This window comes from Lingula anatina, chromosome 2 (assembly GCF_051362555.1).
Source record: "Lingula anatina isolate TDL-2025a chromosome 2, LinAna3.0, whole genome shotgun sequence".
NCBI classification, from domain to species: domain Eukaryota; kingdom Metazoa; phylum Brachiopoda; class Lingulata; order Lingulida; family Lingulidae; genus Lingula; species Lingula anatina.
In genome coordinates this window covers 26,647,176-26,665,859 of record NC_141768.1, presented here as the reverse complement: position 1 = coordinate 26,665,859, position 18,684 = coordinate 26,647,176, and the positions used below count along the sequence as shown (strand labels likewise).

Below are 18,684 nucleotides of genomic sequence, written 5' to 3'. Positions count from 1 at the left end.
ATTTGATGCTTTATGTAAAAAAACACCTTCAAAGCATATCATATGGGCTACATGTAGATTCAATTCAGTCAAGATTTCAAAATTAAAACGTAACTTTAAGGGCAAAAAAGTTATTCAGTCAGATGTAAATTTCAGAGTTAAAGTAGATTGATGCGAATATTTCTTCAAATACACCCATGTAAATTTTCCATGGACACATCTCCAACCAGTGATTTGTTACACAGCAAATCATTCATTTAAAATACGTGAAGTGAAATACACGAGCAGGAAGAGGGAGGGAAATGAAATAGCTTGAAGCCTTGTAAAACGATTTGATTGGTTAAATCCACGACAGACAGTGTCCAAAATCTCCTTCTGTAAACACTGGTATGTATTGGTTACGAGCGAGCAATACTAACGCCAAATTCATCACCAGTTTCGCTTCTTGACATTGAAAAGCATGCCATAAAGAGCATTATCATGCAATTGCAGACTGGATTTTCAGAAATTTGTTACAAGTCAGTAGTTGATTATAACTTTTCGAGTAAAATAGGCATTTCTCATTCAAATGCGTAATACATGAAATAGTCACATGTGCAAAGCAGCCATGGATCAACGATCGTTCCCTCGCCTATGGCCATCGTTTGGACACGATATGACCGGTACAACTTGCAGTTCAAGTCTTAATTTCAATTTCGTAAATGGAATCAAAGATGGGCTCGATGTTCGGAGAAATCATTTCGTTCAAACCAACGAGCTGGGATTAGAAAAACAGCTGAACGAAAAGCGCTGCTTGAAAGAATCTTTTGCGGTTTCTAGAGACATGAAAGGGTTCGGAAACATCCCTCCATCCCTTATGCCTTTGTTGCTGTATTCAGGTTACAACTGGACGACACAGGCGACTGTGGGAATACGAAGCAGAGATCTAAAATTTGGAATAGACAGGATTGTTTTTAATGAGAGTGGCGGTGAGCCCACCTTTAAGGCCGACCATTTTCACCCAGGCAAAGGTAAGGTTGTCGGCCATAGTTTTTAAAAGATATTATGCACTTATTTTACCTAGTATGAATTACGTACTGCTATCATGAAAGTTTTGGACATATAAAAAGAAATATATCATGGTTGACATTAAAAACAATTGTAAAATTTCCTCTAGCAAATTTATTCAAACGACTACCGATTTATGATTTTACATTCTGCTGATTTCTCTTTGATCATGAAAGTCGTAAATAAATAAAAACCAATGTGTCATGGTTGACATTAAGTACAATTAAAATTTTTCCCCTGGTAAATTTATCCAAACAATTGCCGATTTATGATTTAAGATCTTAACATTAATTTTGCCATCTCTTTTTTAAAAAACATTTTTCTGTTCTAATTCCAAAGCCCTATACAACCAGCATTATTTTTTGCCGCCGGAGAAATGGGTAGCCGGTGGCAGGGAATCGGTCATGGCGTCACCCTATACGTTTCCTTTATCCGATCAAGTTGGATCGCGTCAACGAATATTTGACACAAAATGCTTTGGACCTTCAGTTTTTCCAGGTAATAATGTAAGTTAATGCCAAGAGTGAAAAAAGTAGAATTATGAATAAGTTTTCATCCGAACTAAAATATACGAAAAATGCGGATTGCCAAGTACTTTGTAAGTGGGGAGTGAATATACATTACAAGTATCTATATAATTTAATATACTTTCTGCATCCCATGAATTGATTTATGGTATTTTTCTTCACCATTGTGAATTAGCCATAACAAAAAGTACATGTATGTTTTATTTTTTTTATTTGTGCAGAATTCCTAAAGTTCTGCGCATAAATAAATAATTATTATTCGCAGTAAATTAAGTAAAGACAACATCGTTGCATTGAACTTAACGATTTTAGGGGTTCTAAGACTATCATAAATTTTCACTGATGCCCAAGCTGAACCATTTTTCTCATTTGTCGTGGAAACTTTAAAAAGTTTAGGAATTTATGAGGAATAGTTTATCACCTATTTGTCTATAAGCCGATTTTTGCATATTACAAAATTAAAATTTGTCAAGTATTATATAAAAATTTATAACATTGCATGTAAGAAAAAATAATCATTTGGAATGATCGTGTCGAAATAATTTCATCTATTTTTTTTCTTTTGTAAAATCTGAAAAAAGTAGTGTAATGCGATTGTAATTCAGAGGGATTATCAATTTAGGGGAGACCGGGGCTAGTTGGACCCCGGGGTAAGTTGCCCCCCATCAATTTATGACAAAGTAACTATGGATTAAAAAATTGATCACATCATTTTGTAATAGTGCTAAGAAATCGTCTCCCCTATATAAAGACCGTAGAATACATTTTTGCGCATTGATCTAAACTGTAATATATAGATTGGGGATGTTATTGGGTTTCTTAAATATCAAAATGTTTCCCTGGAAACATGATTTTTTTTCTGCCAAGCCAAAATTTGATATTGATTTTATTTCGGTAAGGATCATTTTTAGAGGAATGGAATTGGTCATACTGAAACGATTATAACGATTTTCATATTAAGTGGAACATGTTACCTAATAGTTATATTAAAGACATATTTAAGTTTTTGTAATTAGTTACGTCTCTACAAGTTAGTATATTTTCAAAATGAGATTTGTGTATGTTTTGTTCACCAAGGTCCATACTCGGTAATAGGGAGGCATACGGACCCTTTCGCCATTGCGGCTACCTCTGGGAGGAGAAAACGCTCGTGGACACGGGCTGTATTTTCCTCTCTCCAGAGAAAGGGCTTGGAAAAACGCTTCGAGCTACAGAAATACGTCTCGAAGAACGACCGCCGGCAAATAGCAGCAATGCTTGGACTTACCGACGCACAGGTAAAGAAATCCGAGAAAAAGATTTAATTTGTTGCACTGTCTTTATTTGTTGTGCTACATGTATCACAGTTTAGGTTTAATTTTAGTTTTAGTTTAAGTTTCAAACTCGATTGTCCGATTCCGTCAACGAATAAGACAAATACTGCTGTTGAAAAACCTACCAAAAAATCGAGTCCGTAAGGTTTTCTTACTGATAAATTGGCGTTTATTGGAACAAAACTCTATTTTTAGGTTAAAGTTTGGTTTCAAAACCGCCGAATGAAATGGAGACAAGCAAAAGAAAAAGAGGAGCGTCATTTAGAAAAGAACGAAACCGAATCAACAAAAGACGACGGAGGAAAAATTCCTATTACTCAGAGCCTGTCCTCTTAAAAGATACGTCTTTTTATACTTGACAGTAAAACGTTAACAAATTTGCCATGGTTTTTACTTGATGTACAAAAAGAAATGCCAGTAAAAGACTAAAAGGAACTTATTCTTGCTGTACTTCGGGATCTTCACGGATGTCAATTCTCTTTTTAATATAACGCCAAGAAAAACATTTAAGGAAACAGAAAACTATAGCTATCAACGGCTGAAACTTTTATTGGAGTTTACGTAACCTCTTACTATTTACCTTTGCCAAATTATTGTAGTGTGACGAACGTGGTGGGGGACGGCTGTAAAATGTCTAAAGTGCATATTCGATTAACCTAATCTGTACCGAATGTTCTTCGAAATAGAGTAAGACAAACAGAGGAAAGGAAATACTTTTCATCGGCACTGCTCAATCGAACAAGAAATGCGTTTTATTTGGACTTTTATTTGTGAACCGTAGCTGGAAAAGTGCGAAGGCATTCTGCACATCGTCTAATTAAATTGGACTATGGCTTTCGATTAAAAATTGCGGTTTTTCAAAATTAAGCTGACAATTGGCAAATTTGGGGTTTGCAGCTGACATTTATCAAGCTTCATTTTAGGGATAACCAGATAAACAGAGAGAAAGAGTGTACTTAGCAAATAAGTATAAAAAGCTTTGAGGACCGTTGCTCTTGTTTTTCACTTTGACATTATTTGTGTTGCCCCAACAATGCGCACTAGAGGTGTGATAAGAAAGCGTTAGTGGAAAAATAAAAGTTCAGCAACAGTCTTTTCTATCATCACAGTACATTAAAAACGAGCGGAAGTGCCAAGAAAAGATATATCAAGGTTAAGCTACTGTTTATGTTACAGTTAAATGAATTGCTATTATCATAACCTTTATAGTTGATACGGCGAAAGATCACCAAGTGATGCGAGCCATACTGTACATCGAAAAGTGTCTAGTGCCTATAGCATCTTGGGTAATATTTCAGATACGTTGGCATATTTTCGAAACATATCCCTCGATTGAATGAACAGCCGTTAAGGATGATGTTTCTCGGGACTGTTTTCTAAGCATCTTTTATTGCCTAACACGTGTAATTCTAGTAAAATGTAGCATAACCTAATAAAGTGCTCTATTAGGTGAAACCCAAAATAGCACAATCAATTTTCATATTTATTTGCACTTCACTTCAAATCGGATTAAATGTTATTAAACTAACAATTGTTCAGGGAAATCTGCAAGAACACAAACAAATGCGTTCTCAATAGAAATTACTTCTATTTCATGATATTTCCTACAAAAGCAGATATTTGAAGGATTGGTATTTTTTACTGTTCCTTTTTACTTAATATACATGAGAGATTAAGTAAGAGATACATTTTAAATGAATACTTTCCTTTTCCTGCTCCAGTTTCTACAAGCGATTGCAAGGGTATAGCATTCCAAACCCGCCGTGGTCACTTTCACGACAATTTGTTTGTATACGCAAGTCAAGTCAAGAGCGCAATGAAAAATGACGCTCCCTATCTAGAACCCATTAACAATAACAACTTCCAATAAAAGCTAAATAAATCCCACCTTTGAGAGACCTAATGCCTAATTAGCTCTGAAACGATTTGACAAATTCGTTAATTGATGAATTTAAACACTCGACGTTGAAATCGATGTCTGCAGTCTGCCAGTCAAAATGATACCCCGCGTTGAGAGGTCTGGCTCAACGGCACCGAAGATACTCGGCAAACGAAATGGTGGAATCCATTTTCTCGTTACAGACTAGGCATCTAATTAATAATGTTTGTGGTTTAGAATTAATTGCTTAAAACGTAATAGATTAATCATGTATTTGTGGATATTTTTTGTCTTTTAGTACTTTCTTGGGCCTCCAAAAGAAACGTCCAAACAAATGACCATCTTTTCATTTTCGTAAAAAGCAACAACAGACAGATACATCTTTTTTTTTTTCAGAGAACAAACGGACAGACCACACATGCAAAGGCCAAGGCATTTTAAACGATATTGATGTTGTTGTATACCATAAGTATAAATAGACCGTCTTGTTGTTTCTCACATTGGTCCTGTCAACCCCTCGGTTTATCTCATACGTCACCGAATGACAGCACACCGAGTAATGGTCATTTATCACCAGCGAAAAGTTTGGTCTTCGCTACTAAACAAACCATTAAAAAACGCAGGTATGTAAAACAAACCAGGGGCATTAACGCCGTAAATAAAACAAATAACTGGTGAATTTGAGGTAGCCGTTTATAATGGACTTCACGATTAGATTTACGGCAGATTGGAAAAAAATATATCGCTATATAAATCTTGCTCAATTCAGAGTTGGCATTTGTGCTGACAAGTGAGTTTACTTATAACACTGAGACTGTTGAAAGCCAAGGGCTGCACGGAGTAGCAATCTCCTAATTGTCTGTATAAAGTTTACATATAAACAAAGGAAATAGAGGCGTATGAGCGAAAATGCATGTATTGTAAGATTTACGAAATCAAAAAGGTTTTTTCCGGACATTGAAATATTTTACTTGTGAAATTACAGCAAGCTTGGCACCACATTTTATTAAGGAAATAAAATTGTTACTGTTTCGAGATGTCTGTTTCATATTGATGACGAATTTTGCAATTATTTAGCGTTACTTTTAAGTTAAAACATGATAAGTTTGAAATGTTTCTACTCTATGGATGATATTTAATAAATAAATCAAAAATAAATAAATTAGGTCTAAATTCGAGATCATGAGCAACTAGGCGCATAATGTCGAGTGATGACAAAGTATTTCGTTCAGTCCGAAAAAAAAATCTAAATCAATATCGGAAATACATTAAATGATTTAAATGATTGGGAACAGTTGACATAAAGCATCAAGTAAAAAAGTAAAATACAAATTGGTTATAATGGAGCATTCCATACCAATTATTCACCCTTTAAAAGAAAGATGTCTCTTCATGTTGTTAAGAAACGTAAAACCCGCTGCTCAGAAAACGCACTTGAAAGAATGATTTCAAATTGCGTTTGCGTTTATATCCACAGCTTGATATGAAACAGCGCTTCTCACTTCATTTCAGTTTGACAGTTTATTACTTTTTCAATATATTAACTATTTGTTTTCTTTAACAGAATATTCAACGCACAAGCACAGATACTTGTTTAATTGACGTTTTGCCCTTGACATTACCTGGGACGCTTCAATACTTCATCGCTTCTTTGTTGTTTTTTTACGAAAAAGTTGAAATTTTATATATTAGGAAAAGGCACGCATTATAATGTTAAACCACTGAAGTACTTGAGTTGTTAGTAAACGATCTTGTCATTTATCTGTGTTTTATCAAGCACAACTTTGAAGGTAGCTTTGTTTATGGAAACCAAAGCAAAAATGGAACTGTCTTAAAGTAAACAGCCACCTTTCTTTAAGTAGACTGAAACAATAGCTGATCCTTGGAATAATCAAATCACTCCCGAGTTTCAGAGGAGACTGGAGACTCGTTTCTCTACTATAAGCATGCTTCGGGGTTCTTAAACGGGCACCAAAACGATTTTTAAAAACTGGTATAACGCAACAAGGTAAAAAGAAAATTAAACAATTTCACATCTTTAGAACACAACATGTACTGTACACCAACGGCAGTCCAGCACTCCAGATCGTGTATAATCACCAATATATTATAATATGTGGGAGGAATAATAGTTGTATGGTCGTCACGGTGAGCACCCAGCGGTCCTTGAGCAGAAATACCGTTTCAAACGTTCAATACAATAACTAGATCGTATAATATTATTATTGAAGGTGGCATAGGTGAAATCGCTGCTAGGATTGATCTGTGTGCTAAAATAAGTAGACAGTCCATATGGTGGTTGAGGCAAGGAGGAAAGTGGTCAGTTATAACAGACAGGTAAATTTCGTACCTTATTGAAGTCTTCTCAGAATCATTCCACGTGTCAGCGTATCGTGTGGAGAAGACGGTTCGACTGCGCTTGTGTGTTTAGTGGTCACGCTGACCTCGTGAATATTGGAGGATGACCTAATGATTGGAATGAGTGGGCGTGTCGCATTTACGATGACTACTGGGGAGAACGTGCGTTTGTAATGTGTGTGTGTTTGGAATGATGACTGGACTACAAGGAAATTGCGTTGATAATATAAGAATTATGCAACAGTCCCAATTAGATATCTGGGATTTAGATATGCTACATAGCTAAAACAAATACTAACCCCTATTAAAACTAATTGTGAAATTACAATCGAATGTTAAACTCCAAAGTTAAAATCATTGCAGTGAACAATTTTATTAATAAAAACGTTATAAATAAATATTTGCATGTTATAGTCGAGGCCCTGATAATGAAAATTAATTGAAAATAAAATGAAAAAAAAATAAATTTTAAATTAAACAGAGAAAAGAACAACAATGACTTTTTCAGTGTTTCTGCTCAGGCACAGTATATTTTTTTTATTAAGAAGCATAAAATCATGGTCTTAAACAGACAAAAATAACACATAACACTTAATTCGAAAAATATATGGAAAAAGTTTTATTGCCTCCCCCCCCACACACACACCATCCTACAGTGTGTATGTACAAACTGTGCAATACAATATCACAGCCATACAGACACAAGATAAATGTCCATTATCTTACAGCCTGCAATCAGTTAAAAAATTTATTCAAAATCCTCTCGTTTTCAAATTTTCATGATATCGTTTCCACTGTAAGTACTGTTCGATGACTCCACAGTATTTCTTGATAAAGCTTGCTCTCACAGCCTCATCTCGTATTATCTTTTTTCCAAGAGTTGTTAACTTCCCCTCTGCTAGCGCTGTCAAGTCAAATCTAGGAAACAAGCTGAAAAAAGACATGATTGAACTAATAATGGATCATACTCTCCATTAATTCTTGACAATGGGATAAAATGGGATAAAATAGGCTCTTTTGGTAGGTAGACATCTCTATTTCTTGGCATCTCCCTGGTAATAATTCAGTGGGTTTTATTTCAACTTTCTAACCTTGCAGAAGTTGCTTGATTTAATATCAGAAAGATTAATCATTACATTGAACGTTCCACCTAAAAGAAAAAAAAGATACAAGGAAAGAAATTTGATGGTTTTACAAAAAAAAAAAAAAAAAAAAAAATGTTCTTACTTATCTGCATCTGCAGGTTTCTTAGTAATCTCCTTCTCTCTAACTACAGGAGTATCCTCTCCATTAGTTTGTCCAAATACCACAGCATTTATTATGTCTAACACCTCTGGTCTGCAAAGTCGCAGACTTGTGCAAAAGTTGATGATGGTATAGAGCAAAAGTTCTGCATACTTTTCTTCTGTATAAACAATAGCATCTGAAAATCCCCAAATATAGTTAGGTTTTACATTTAAAAAAAGAGAATAACAAATACCTGATATTGCAGTTTCAAAGTAAAATTAATATACATATTAATTTTTTGTTCACTGAATACCTAGCAAAATATTCTCAACTCAAATGGTATACTAAATTTTATAAAATCAGTTTGACACAATATTTTCTATGACAGTGGATCCATTCTGAAAACTCACCAGCTTTATTTTGATACAAAGGACACGTCTTTTTCATCATTGACATAGTTTCTATTGCTCCATTGATATCAAGTGTATAGTCCCATGGCAAATTCCCATTCTCTAAGTCCCACTTAAACTGAGGTTTGAGGATATTTGTGGTGCCTAACAAATGCTTCAATCTGGAAATGGGGACGGCATTAACAAGGCTATACACAACACACTGAGAGGGAATGAGTCCTTTGATTTCATCTCCAACAGTTTGTAACTGAGATGGTAGGACACATATGAATAATAAGTGAACTGAGGATGCCACTCTGGCATTGTCATGGAAGCACCTCACACCTCTGTCCTGTAGATCACCTGAAACATACAGACATATGCCTGATAAAACATGTGTTTAATATTACATGTATGTGAAAAATCATTAAAAGAGGCATTACCTAGGTATGTATACCTAACATTATATTTATGTAGAATAATAGCCCTTTACTGTCATTTACACTTGATTAAGTTACCGAGGATAGTGGTTTAACTGTCTTCATATCAGAAAGTATTTTAAAAAGGGGTTGGATGAAAAATAAATTTTAGCCACTTTGATTTTTTCTAATATATCTTTAAATGATTTCATCTTTATATATGGGCCATTCCGTGGTATTTGTGTCCTGGGCATAAAATTTTCAAATGTACAAAAATCAATCAAAAGTTGGATTTTCTGAAAGAAGAGACTTCAGGGGATAAGAATTTGTAAAAGATTTACCTGTATTTTTTGAATTCATGATTTTATAGCGCGTTAAACTTGAAAAATGTGAAAATTAGCATTACGGACGGAATTTTTTATTTTTTGCATGTAACACTCAAAATAAATTTCAATCAATATCTTTCAATTGAGACATAAATTACAGCAATTCCTTGAGGTAAACACATAAAAAATCAAGTGAAGTCTTTAAAAAATAGTTAATTAATCATTAATCCAAAGTCGTTTTTTCCGTCCGTAATGATTTGGGCTCTATTTTTTAAGTTTTTTTAAAGACTACTTGGCAAAAAAAAATTTCCTTTCATATTCTCCTCACACTAGTCCTATGTTTACCAAATATCCAAAAAAAATTGTTTTAAACATGTTTGATGACAAAGTAATTTCATAATAAAAAATCATTATGGACGGAAAATTAGCATTACGGACGGAAAGGCATAGCTACCTGGCTATAACATTTCTACTGAGTGGTTTCATGTGGCATACTCAAGAAATAGATTTATGAATTTTAAAACTAAAGAAGAACTGTTTCCCTTATAAAGGTTAATTTAGAAAAAAAAGATTATTCAAAAATGCAGGATTTAAAGTCAAAAAGTGCTTTTTCTTACCTGGCAAGACTTGTAAACATCTGTCTCACTTGTCAATTAGTGGCATTTGAATTGCACCTTAAGGATCACTTATGATCATGGCTTCTCCTGGATATTTTCAGTTACTTTGATTGCAATTTGAAGATAAAATGTGCTTCTGATCACTTACCTGTCATATACATGTTGCATATACCTGGGAGATAACCAGTTAAGATAATTACTGACCGCAATTAATCAAAGATGACTAGAGGCCAGGCCTTTGTTTTGGCAACATGCCACTTACCTGAAAGTATCCTATGTCCTGGTTCAGAGATTAACAGTAAAGATTATTTAGGTCAAATTATATTCATAGATGGAGGTGATATAGAAGTAACTTTTCTCTGAGCAAAGGACAAGTCAAAAACACTATTTGCTTTTCCTTCTCAAGAAGACCGTGGATTTCCAATGACCAAATTATCAAACTTTTACCATTCCCTGTGATGGACCAATGCCAGAGATACAAATTCTCTGTTGATCTTAATGTGTCAGAATAAAAACAAACTGTTTAAACTTTAGCATGGAAAAAAAAAAAAAAAGACTTTTAAAATGTAGCTATTCTGAATGAGCATTCAACACAGCATTTTAAACAATGACTATATCAGAACGCAAGGAATCTCTTATTCCTGAAAGTGTACACTGTAGTTGATTTTTGTAATTTGAAATAGCTCACAAAAATATTTGAGTTGCCATCAAAAATAACTTTCTATTATGTATGTAATTAGTAAATAGTTAACTTTAACCATGAATAAATGATTAATTGTACTTTTTTAATGGCTTCTGTGTAAGTTTTGCACTGTGGAAAATTTTCCGTCCGTAATTTTCCGTCCGTAATCTGACATGATTTTTTAAACTTCAAAATTTCATAACAAAAAAAAATTTTTTTTCAATAACCTTTTACATTTCTAGTAACTAGAATAATGAAATTGTCATGTCAATGCAGTTTTATCTTTAAAAAGCCACAAACAGAGCAGAGTTTTGAAGTTGAAGTTGATTAATAAAAACGCTTGTCCATTTTTTTCTGTCCGTAATGGTGATCAATAACCAATATTTCTCCTAAACTAATAAATGTTATTTCAAGTTTTTTGGTCACAAGTTTAGGCTTGCACTTATCAATATTCCTGCCAAATTTGAACAATGTATGTATTATAGTTTTTGTAGAATTTATTTTTAAAGTGTCAAAATTCCATCCATAATGCAAAACGAATACCACGGAATGCCCCATATCAGATTATCCCTTTCAAGTAGAATAGTAACTAAAAACTACATGTATAGTTGTAATGTAGGAAACTTTACTAACGGTAGTAATTCAAGCATATTAATATATCTTGCAACATATTTTGTTACATACTGTACTTTAAAAGACAAAGTATGAAATATCATGTTGTTTTATTTTTTACCTAATGTTTCAGGTCTTCTTGATGAAATTTTTAACTCCTCAGGTCTGACATCTGCATACGTTAGTAGACAGTTTGCCAGCTGACTCCCCAGCTTCCCGCAACCAATAATGCCAACTAAAAGAGGATCCCTTGGGGTTGCCTCCTGTAACAGTTTGGACTTCTTCAGTTTTGGGTGCCGAAGTTCTGCTCGAATTTGTCTGAAGATACATATTATTGTATTTTGTTTGAATCTTATCATAATGATACATATAAAGTGTGACTTCCAATAACAAAAGCCTACTGTAGCTGCTGTGTCTGGGTTATGCTTACATTCACAATATAATATTTGGTATACAGTAAATAAAAAGCTGTTCAAATTTTTGTTATAAACGAGTATCAATGTTCCCAATTAAATGAGTTATGACTATATATCAAGAAACCAAAAGGCCTTTACTGATTATTTTCAAAAGTATATAAGTATTACAGAATGTAAACAAAATCAAAGTGCACCCACCTAATTTCATTAAAAACAGCTGCCAAATAAGTTGCCTGAGCACATGCTGACACAGTTATAGCGTGTGATCTCGCACGAAGTACCAGAAGGTCTTTTTCTTCATCGGTTAATGCACTTTCAAATTGTAAAGTAGGTAAATTATTTGTGATATCACTGTCGTTTTCAATCGACTCAGCCGCCTTTACTGTGGGAATTGCCACAGCCATCTTGGTTTCTATCAACTAACCAGGTGCATTGTGGGTACTCATAGAATCTGGCCTTGACCCCTGGTAACTGAGGAAACTCCGAATCCAGGTTTCTGTAATATTTCTCCAATTTCACACTTTACAAGCACAATAGACTATTATCTGATATTTTTTTAATGAAAGATAATTGTTTTTCTGCTTACAATCCATTTGACCTCATGATAAGTATTGTTACTTTTCATTTCAGGACATCATAAATTCTCGCACCGTTCTAGAAGTTGGTCACTCTACTTCTCTGTTAGTGATACGATATTCATTCATTCAGAGATTTTTTTTTATCAAATTGAAGATAACAGACCATCCGTGGCTTACTTATTGTAAAGGTAAGATAGATTTCGGTAATCAGCACTGCATAACCAGAGAACTGCCAGTCGATTTGACAAACTCTTTGTTGTTTTGTCTTTGGTGGCTCAAAAAATAAGGGCGTATTATTAATTATAATAGTACAATATGGATTAATACTCAAATTTATTTATTTCCTCATTTAATTACCCAGAGAAACATACCTCTTAGTTGCAGAGTTCCCTGTTCGTTTGTGTAGCAGACCAAGATGGCGTTCTACAAGGGAGCATCCAAGGAAGCAGGGAGAGCCATGCAGCTGATAAAGAAACGACAGAAAGAGCACGATGAGATGGAAGCTAAGAAGAAGAAAATTGAAGAGGAACTGCAAGTTGGTAGCATTCATAATAAGTTTGCTGCACACTATGATGCTATAGAACAGCAGTTGAAATCGGATACAGTTGGTAAGAATTGAAGTTTAACACCCCATTTCCATAGATTAGATCGACCTACTTTAGATCGACCTAACTCCCTGGGGGTTCACGCTAAATAGCTGTCAGCCGGGCGGACATGAAAGTTAATTACCCTCTTACAGCTTGTAGTAGGCGGGACGGACATTTAAGTCGGATTATCTGAAAATAATCTAGTGAGACTCCCCGCGGGGATAGATCGATCTAAAATCTATGGGAATAGAGCCTATGTATTTGATGTTGTTCAGTAGGACTCATGTTTCTAAAATGCATTTTAAATTAATGTAATGTGTTTTACAAATGTTATGTATTTGACTTAAATTTTTAGAGTTGGTTGTTTACAATGGTATTTTTCTTGGACTTTAGGTCTTGTAACACTGGATGAAATGAAAGCAAAGCAAGAAGATGTTATAAAAGAGAGAGAAAAACAACTTGCCCTGAAAGAAAGGGCTAGCAAGTTGGATAAGGAAAGAGAAAAAGAAAAGAAAAAAAGAGAGAAAAGGGCATTACAGGTGAAGTTTGCTGAATATAGTATTTTTCTAATACTAAAATTACCATTCATGTTACAAAAACTTTCAAATTTAGCATTGACAAAAAATTAAAAGTGAAAAAAAGCGGTCATCTTTTTTTTTAAATAAAAATACCAGAGGACCATATTAAAAAGGGAAAAAAACTTTTTATTTACAGAAAGCTATGTTGTCATTTGATGTGGAGGAAGATGCAGAAGAAGAGGAGGAGGAAGAGCAACAAAAAACTGAAGAGAAAATGTCAATTGAAACAGAAAAGAAGAAAAAGAGGCTTGGTAAGACAATACAGTCAGTGACCCATACCTTTTAAATCAAACCAAATAATTCAAGATGTTAACTAAAAATTATTAGAATTATTTTTCACTTTGCACTGGAATTACGTACATTGTGTGCTACACTTCTCTGTGTAACTAAACGCGAGCAAATTTTGATTAAAAAGCTAGTTTTTGTCATGCTCAGTCATCGTCCTGATTGGTTGATGGATATAAAAACCACAAAAGCTTTTTTCTTTACAACAGGAATGAATCCAGATGTAGACACAAGCTTCCTACCAGACAAGGATAGAGAAGAAGAAGAAAACAGGATCAGGTATACGAAAGTGTTGTTTCTAATACCATGAAATTATCTCCCATAAAAGCAATTTGAGTTATGATGAAAGTGTGTTACAATTTTTGAATACAAAGTCCTAAATTTATTTAATTCTTTGCTATTTTTTTAAAGCGTTTTAGCTCATTGTTTCTTTTAGTGGGTAATTTGATTCTTGATATTGTACATTTTATATATTTATTGGCTAAATACATCCTTATATGGTCTCTTTATTGTTTTTGAACCTTCTCGGTGTACACACACTATTATAGGGGGAATCACCCCAAGTTTCAGATCAATTACCAGCATGCCTACAAATTCTAGATAAGACAGGCTTGCATTAATAAGAAATATTAAAGTGTCCACTGATACTCAGGGTGGGGAGATTGTGTAACAATGCTTTTACATACAGATAAACTTAGAGTGATGATTGATTTAATTAAATATTTTTTTTGTCTTTTCTGTAGGGAGGAGTTAAGGCAGGAGTGGGCTGCTAAACAGGAAGAGCTAAAGAACGAAAACATTGAAATAACTTACAGCTACTGGGATGGCTCAGGTCACCGAAGGACTGTTCAAATGAAGAAAGGAAACAGCATTCAACAATTTCTTCAACGGTGCTTAGAAACACTCAGAAAGGAGTTTGCCGAATTAAAATCATGCTCTGTTGACCAGCTTATGTACGTGAAAGAAGACTTGATAATTCCACAGCACTATACATTCTATGATTTCATTGTAACAAAAGCGCGAGGGAAAAGTGGACCGCTGTTCAATTTTGATGTACATGACGATGTGCGCATGATCAGCGATGCCAGAGTGGAGAAAGACGAGTCTCACGCAGGGAAAGTCTGTTTGAGGAGCTGGTATGAACGCAACAAGCACATTTTCCCTGCCAGTCGATGGGAGCCTTATGACCCAGAAAAGAAGTGGGACAAGTACACGGTAGCTGATAAAAATGCTGCCAAGATTACTGTCAAATAAGGAAAGAATTAAGCCCATAAGTTGTGTGGTTCAATACACTATGGTAGCAAATTCACTATTACAGAATCAGATCACCAGTTGGTATGACAGTGAACAGGATATTGAACAAACATGATATTTCATAGCATTTTATTGTATAAAATGTACATGCATACATCATTAATACACTTGGACTTAACAAAATTATTCAATAATTGTGATGTAAGTGTGGTTTCAACTGAAGTTAATGTTAGGTAAAGTAAGATTATTTTTCATAATCTGTGTTACCCTTTCTCTCCACGCTTGTTTAAAAAACAATTTTTGGAGATCACAATGCAGATAAATAAATGGTTTTGTAACATCTATGTATAAACGTGCAAAATAAATTTAGAGGAAATAATTCATATTGGCCTGTACAAAATAATCTTCTACAACACACTGAATGCCTCTTTCTGTAACAGTAAAAGCCAGAACATTTCTTGACTGATATTCTAACACCTTATTTACGATATAACTAAGCATTACCTCGCATTCTGAACTATTGAACACAAACATTATCATATTGCTTGGGTATTGGCAAAATAAGCACCAATTTTTTTGTTGTTGATATTTTTGTTTTAAGCTAATGAGCTAAGAAATATATCTTCAACTGAATACTGAATGGAAATGAATAAACTCTGAGTACACCCAGAATTATACCTGCTACTCTCTCCAATGTCTAAGATTGTCTGAGACCTGGCAACTTTGAAACCAGAATAAGACACTGAATATCTTCACAGTGAAATTCAGTGAATGGAACATTTGAATCTAAGTTTTTACTGCAAATTCAATTCATTTTAACTTTACTAGTGCTACACAAATCCCAGCAGAGAGATCAAAAACGTGATTATTTCTTTACAATATTTTCTTTACGAAGACAATTCCTGTTACATGAAATATTTTGATATTGGCCCTGCACCTCGAGGTATTCAACAATCATATTAAACACATTGATAAACATTATCTAACTCCTATTGCAGGATTGATGTTGATTTATAAATACACAGCCCTATAGTAAGAGCAAATTACTTGAAAAAAGTCCTAATTATAATGAAGATCACTACAGCATCAGACTAAAAAACAGGTATGAACAAACTTTCTCAATGGAAATGAAAACCTTTCTTTTGAAGCCACTGAAAAATGCCTTTTTACAGAAAACACTAGAGAAATCATAAAATAAGAAAAAGAGGATAAACTGCTCACCATTTTTGTTCTTTTCGAGAAGTATGTACCAGAAGGATCTAATATACAGGAGCATTTTTTTGATGATTATTCTGCATTGAAAGAAAAAGAAAATGAAAATGAAAGGCCACATGCAAGCATTAAAAGCACCAAATGTAAAATATACATAAAGCACACTTTGATTAAAAGCAATAAAGCCTGGTTAACTTCACCTTGATGAAAAAAAACATAAAAATTTGATCTCACATCACATTTAATTCATAAATTTAAGAGTAGAAATGTCTGGGGTTTCAGTGGGATAAAATAACAATTTTTAAATAATTAGCATTATATGACTAATAATGAATCTTCTTAAACTATTAAATTGGACAAGTCAATAAATGAAATTTATCATCACAACTAGAATTAATAACAACAAGAAAAGAATTTTGGTGAAGTTGAATACAATAAAATTGATCTAGAATGTAGGATTTATGTATATGATGTTTTTTAAGGAGATTAATGGCAACTGATGCTCAAGCCTTTTGTGTTTAAGATTCCAGAGCACAGTCAAAATATGTTTAATTAGAAAAAAAAACTTTCTCTTCAGCATTATTTAAGTTGTAAGTTGATTCTCAGTTCAATTTCTTCCAAAATATTTCAAATAACAAACATAAATGAGCCTTTTTGTTTTACCACATAAGAGAATAGTTATTTGTTTTTAGTCAACTCCATGGTGGAATAAACAATGCTATACTGAAGACAATACTAATTAAGATTCGATGCCCAATTTACATTTTCTCAAAACTTAAAATGCCAACACATACTGAAAGATTTCAAACATCACAACCAAATTGTCTAAAATGTGAAAATATCAAAGATAGACCAATAAGAATCAGACAATATTTCTTATTCTAATAAATGAGCGTTGTTTCAGAATGTGCAAAAAGTACTGAAGAGAGAGAGAGAGAGAGAGAGAAATGGTTCAGCTAGTAATTCAACTCTGGACAAAAGTAAATAACTGTGACATAAAAAAAGGCACACTGCAGCCATCTACAGCAGCTGGCCACCAGTCAGAAGTGGAGCTTTTCAGTTCAGACCTATAGAAAGCACTATTCACATACAAATCAGCAAAATGTTACAGGTTACTGTAATCTGTGGAGCACCGTACACATCAGCAGCTCTCTGCTTGCTCACCAACAAATGCTAGAGCACCAATAAAAACCTACTTAGCAAACAGAAAATAGGGGAACCTATTAAAACCAACCCATACATTTTGTCTATCCATATTTGTTATCAGTAGCTATTTTAGTCATGTTACACATTGTTTTGGCACATATAAAAACTTGTTACAAAGTCAACTAAAGATCAGCCTGTTTAACAGGAATAAGCTGAACACTGACCAGGAGTTCAATACATGTATATATAATTTTTACACATTCTAACAATAGTACAGCCAGTACAGTGGAGAGTATGATTGGTCAGTTAAAAAACAGTTTCATATCATATATAATGGTTTTACTACAATTATTCAGGTAATCTCATTGCACCTAGGAAGAGAATGACAACAATAAATGTGGGTAGCAAAGTACAATATGCAAAAAAAAAAAAAAAAAAATTCCTTTGGGTAATGAAATCCAATTTTCAACAATGAAATGTATTCCCCCAAACACTGGTGAAATGAGAAACACCCTTCTCTGAATAATGGAAAACTTGTTAAATGTAACTTCTTAAATTGAAGTTTGTTTTAGTGAGCTGTAAGATAATGCAATCTGGAACACTTGAACCATATGAAAAAAAAAATCCTCCTTCAATCTCTGTTAGGTATTTATATGGTACAATGCAAAGGCAATACACAACGGACAACGTTGTGGATTTATGTCCAAGATTTAACCTAAGCTTCAATGCATGTGATGCATGAACACCCACACCTAGAGCATGAGTTCCCCCCATTTTTACAACAATAAAATGTGCGCACCGGCCAATAAATTGATGAAGAGACCTCTGAAGACAAAACTCGTGTGCTCTCTATTTGTCCTGCTAGCAGGCTGTTTCCACATGTCCAAATATTGCCACAGGGAAGTGCTTGATGTGTGTCTGCCACTGGGAGGACAGCTGGAAGAATTTCACACCCGTCCATTCATGGCCATCAATTACAACTGGAAAATAAATAATCAAGATCTTTAAATTTGTTTGTATTTGCTTATAATTAATCACATATACTGTAATTAAGTCATTGTGATTAGCCACTGCATATGCATACTGGTGCATATCGATGAAAAATTAAAACATACACTAAGTAACTTGATAGATCTGCATACTTTTTGCAATGATAATGATGCATAATAATAATAATGAAAGATGCACTGAAAGGTTTCGTACACTTTTAAGTTACCCCATTACAATGTATAAAGATTGTATTTAAAATATCT

General features: G+C 33.9%; 4 protein-coding genes across 12 annotated transcripts in view; 2 read left to right on the top strand and 2 right to left on the bottom strand.

The window, feature by feature from the left end:
- The first annotated feature begins 1 nt into the window (after nucleotide 1).
- Nucleotides 2-3,857, top strand: LOC106158856 (H2.0-like homeobox protein). The gene is made up of 4 exons (XM_013534966.3): nucleotides 2-989; nucleotides 1,366-1,524; nucleotides 2,631-2,830; nucleotides 3,062-3,857. The coding sequence occupies exons 1-4, from the start codon at nucleotides 572-574 to the stop codon at nucleotides 3,200-3,202; spliced, it is 918 nt and encodes a 305-aa protein (XP_013390420.2). The 5' UTR covers nucleotides 2-571; the 3' UTR covers nucleotides 3,203-3,857.
- A 3,841-nt stretch (nucleotides 3,858-7,698) lies between these two features.
- Nucleotides 7,699-12,860, bottom strand: LOC106158830 (NADP-dependent oxidoreductase domain-containing protein 1). The gene is made up of 6 exons (XM_013534932.2): nucleotides 12,741-12,860; nucleotides 11,990-12,287; nucleotides 11,497-11,693; nucleotides 8,741-9,082; nucleotides 8,331-8,526; nucleotides 7,699-8,033 (listed from the first exon to the last, which is right to left on the bottom strand). The coding sequence occupies exons 2-6, from the start codon at nucleotides 12,193-12,195 to the stop codon at nucleotides 7,856-7,858; spliced, it is 1,119 nt and encodes a 372-aa protein (XP_013390386.2). The 5' UTR covers nucleotides 12,196-12,287; nucleotides 12,741-12,860; the 3' UTR covers nucleotides 7,699-7,855.
- Nucleotides 12,785-16,268, top strand: LOC106158839 (protein FAM50A). The gene is made up of 5 exons (XM_087003915.1): nucleotides 12,785-12,977; nucleotides 13,350-13,495; nucleotides 13,671-13,785; nucleotides 14,029-14,098; nucleotides 14,563-16,268. Exons 1-5 carry the CDS (start codon nucleotides 12,785-12,787, stop codon nucleotides 15,071-15,073), a joined length of 1,035 nt encoding a protein of 344 aa, XP_086860041.1. The 3' UTR covers nucleotides 15,074-16,268.
- The window catches only part of LOC106177062 (phosphofurin acidic cluster sorting protein 2), a 37,600-nt gene continuing 34,101 nt past the window's right edge, over nucleotides 15,186-18,684 (bottom strand). For all 9 annotated transcript variants that reach the window (XM_087003896.1, XM_087003901.1, XM_087003897.1 and 6 more), the window contains one exon: nucleotides 15,186-18,411. In XM_087003896.1, the coding sequence (XP_086860022.1) occupies nucleotides 18,293-18,411 (119 nt within the window). In that variant the 3' untranslated portion in view covers nucleotides 15,186-18,292. The remainder of the gene's footprint in view (nucleotides 18,412-18,684) is intronic.

What these genes read in the sequence shown, in the direction of transcription:
- LOC106158856 (XM_013534966.3), top strand. Translation starts at nt 572, where the DNA reads ATGTGCAAAGCAGCCATGGATCAACGATCGTTCCCTCGCCTATGGCCA. An exon ending in TGGACCTTCAGTTTTTCCAG is followed by an intron (nt 1,525 to 2,630) that starts GTAATAATGTAA and finishes TTGTTCACCAAG; the next exon opens with GTCCATACTCGGTAATAGGG. An exon ending in TTGGACTTACCGACGCACAG is followed by an intron (nt 2,831 to 3,061) that starts GTAAAGAAATCC and finishes CTCTATTTTTAG; the next exon opens with GTTAAAGTTTGGTTTCAAAA.
- LOC106158830 (XM_013534932.2), bottom strand. Translation starts at nt 12,195, where the DNA reads ATGGCTGTGGCAATTCCCACAGTAAAGGCGGCTGAGTCGATTGAAAAC. An exon ending in TTTGTATCAAAATAAAGCTG is followed by an intron (nt 8,527 to 8,740) that starts GTGAGTTTTCAG and finishes GGGGATTTTCAG; the next exon opens with ATGCTATTGTTTATACAGAA. An exon ending in AAACCTGCAGATGCAGATAA is followed by an intron (nt 8,034 to 8,330) that starts GTAAGAACATTT and finishes GTCTTTTTTCAG; the next exon opens with CTTGTTTCCTAGATTTGACT.
- LOC106158839 (XM_087003915.1), top strand. Translation starts at nt 12,785, where the DNA reads ATGGCGTTCTACAAGGGAGCATCCAAGGAAGCAGGGAGAGCCATGCAG. An exon ending in GTTGAAATCGGATACAGTTG is followed by an intron (nt 12,978 to 13,349) that starts GTAAGAATTGAA and finishes CTTGGACTTTAG; the next exon opens with GTCTTGTAACACTGGATGAA. An exon ending in AAAGAAGAAAAAGAGGCTTG is followed by an intron (nt 13,786 to 14,028) that starts GTAAGACAATAC and finishes TCTTTACAACAG; the next exon opens with GAATGAATCCAGATGTAGAC.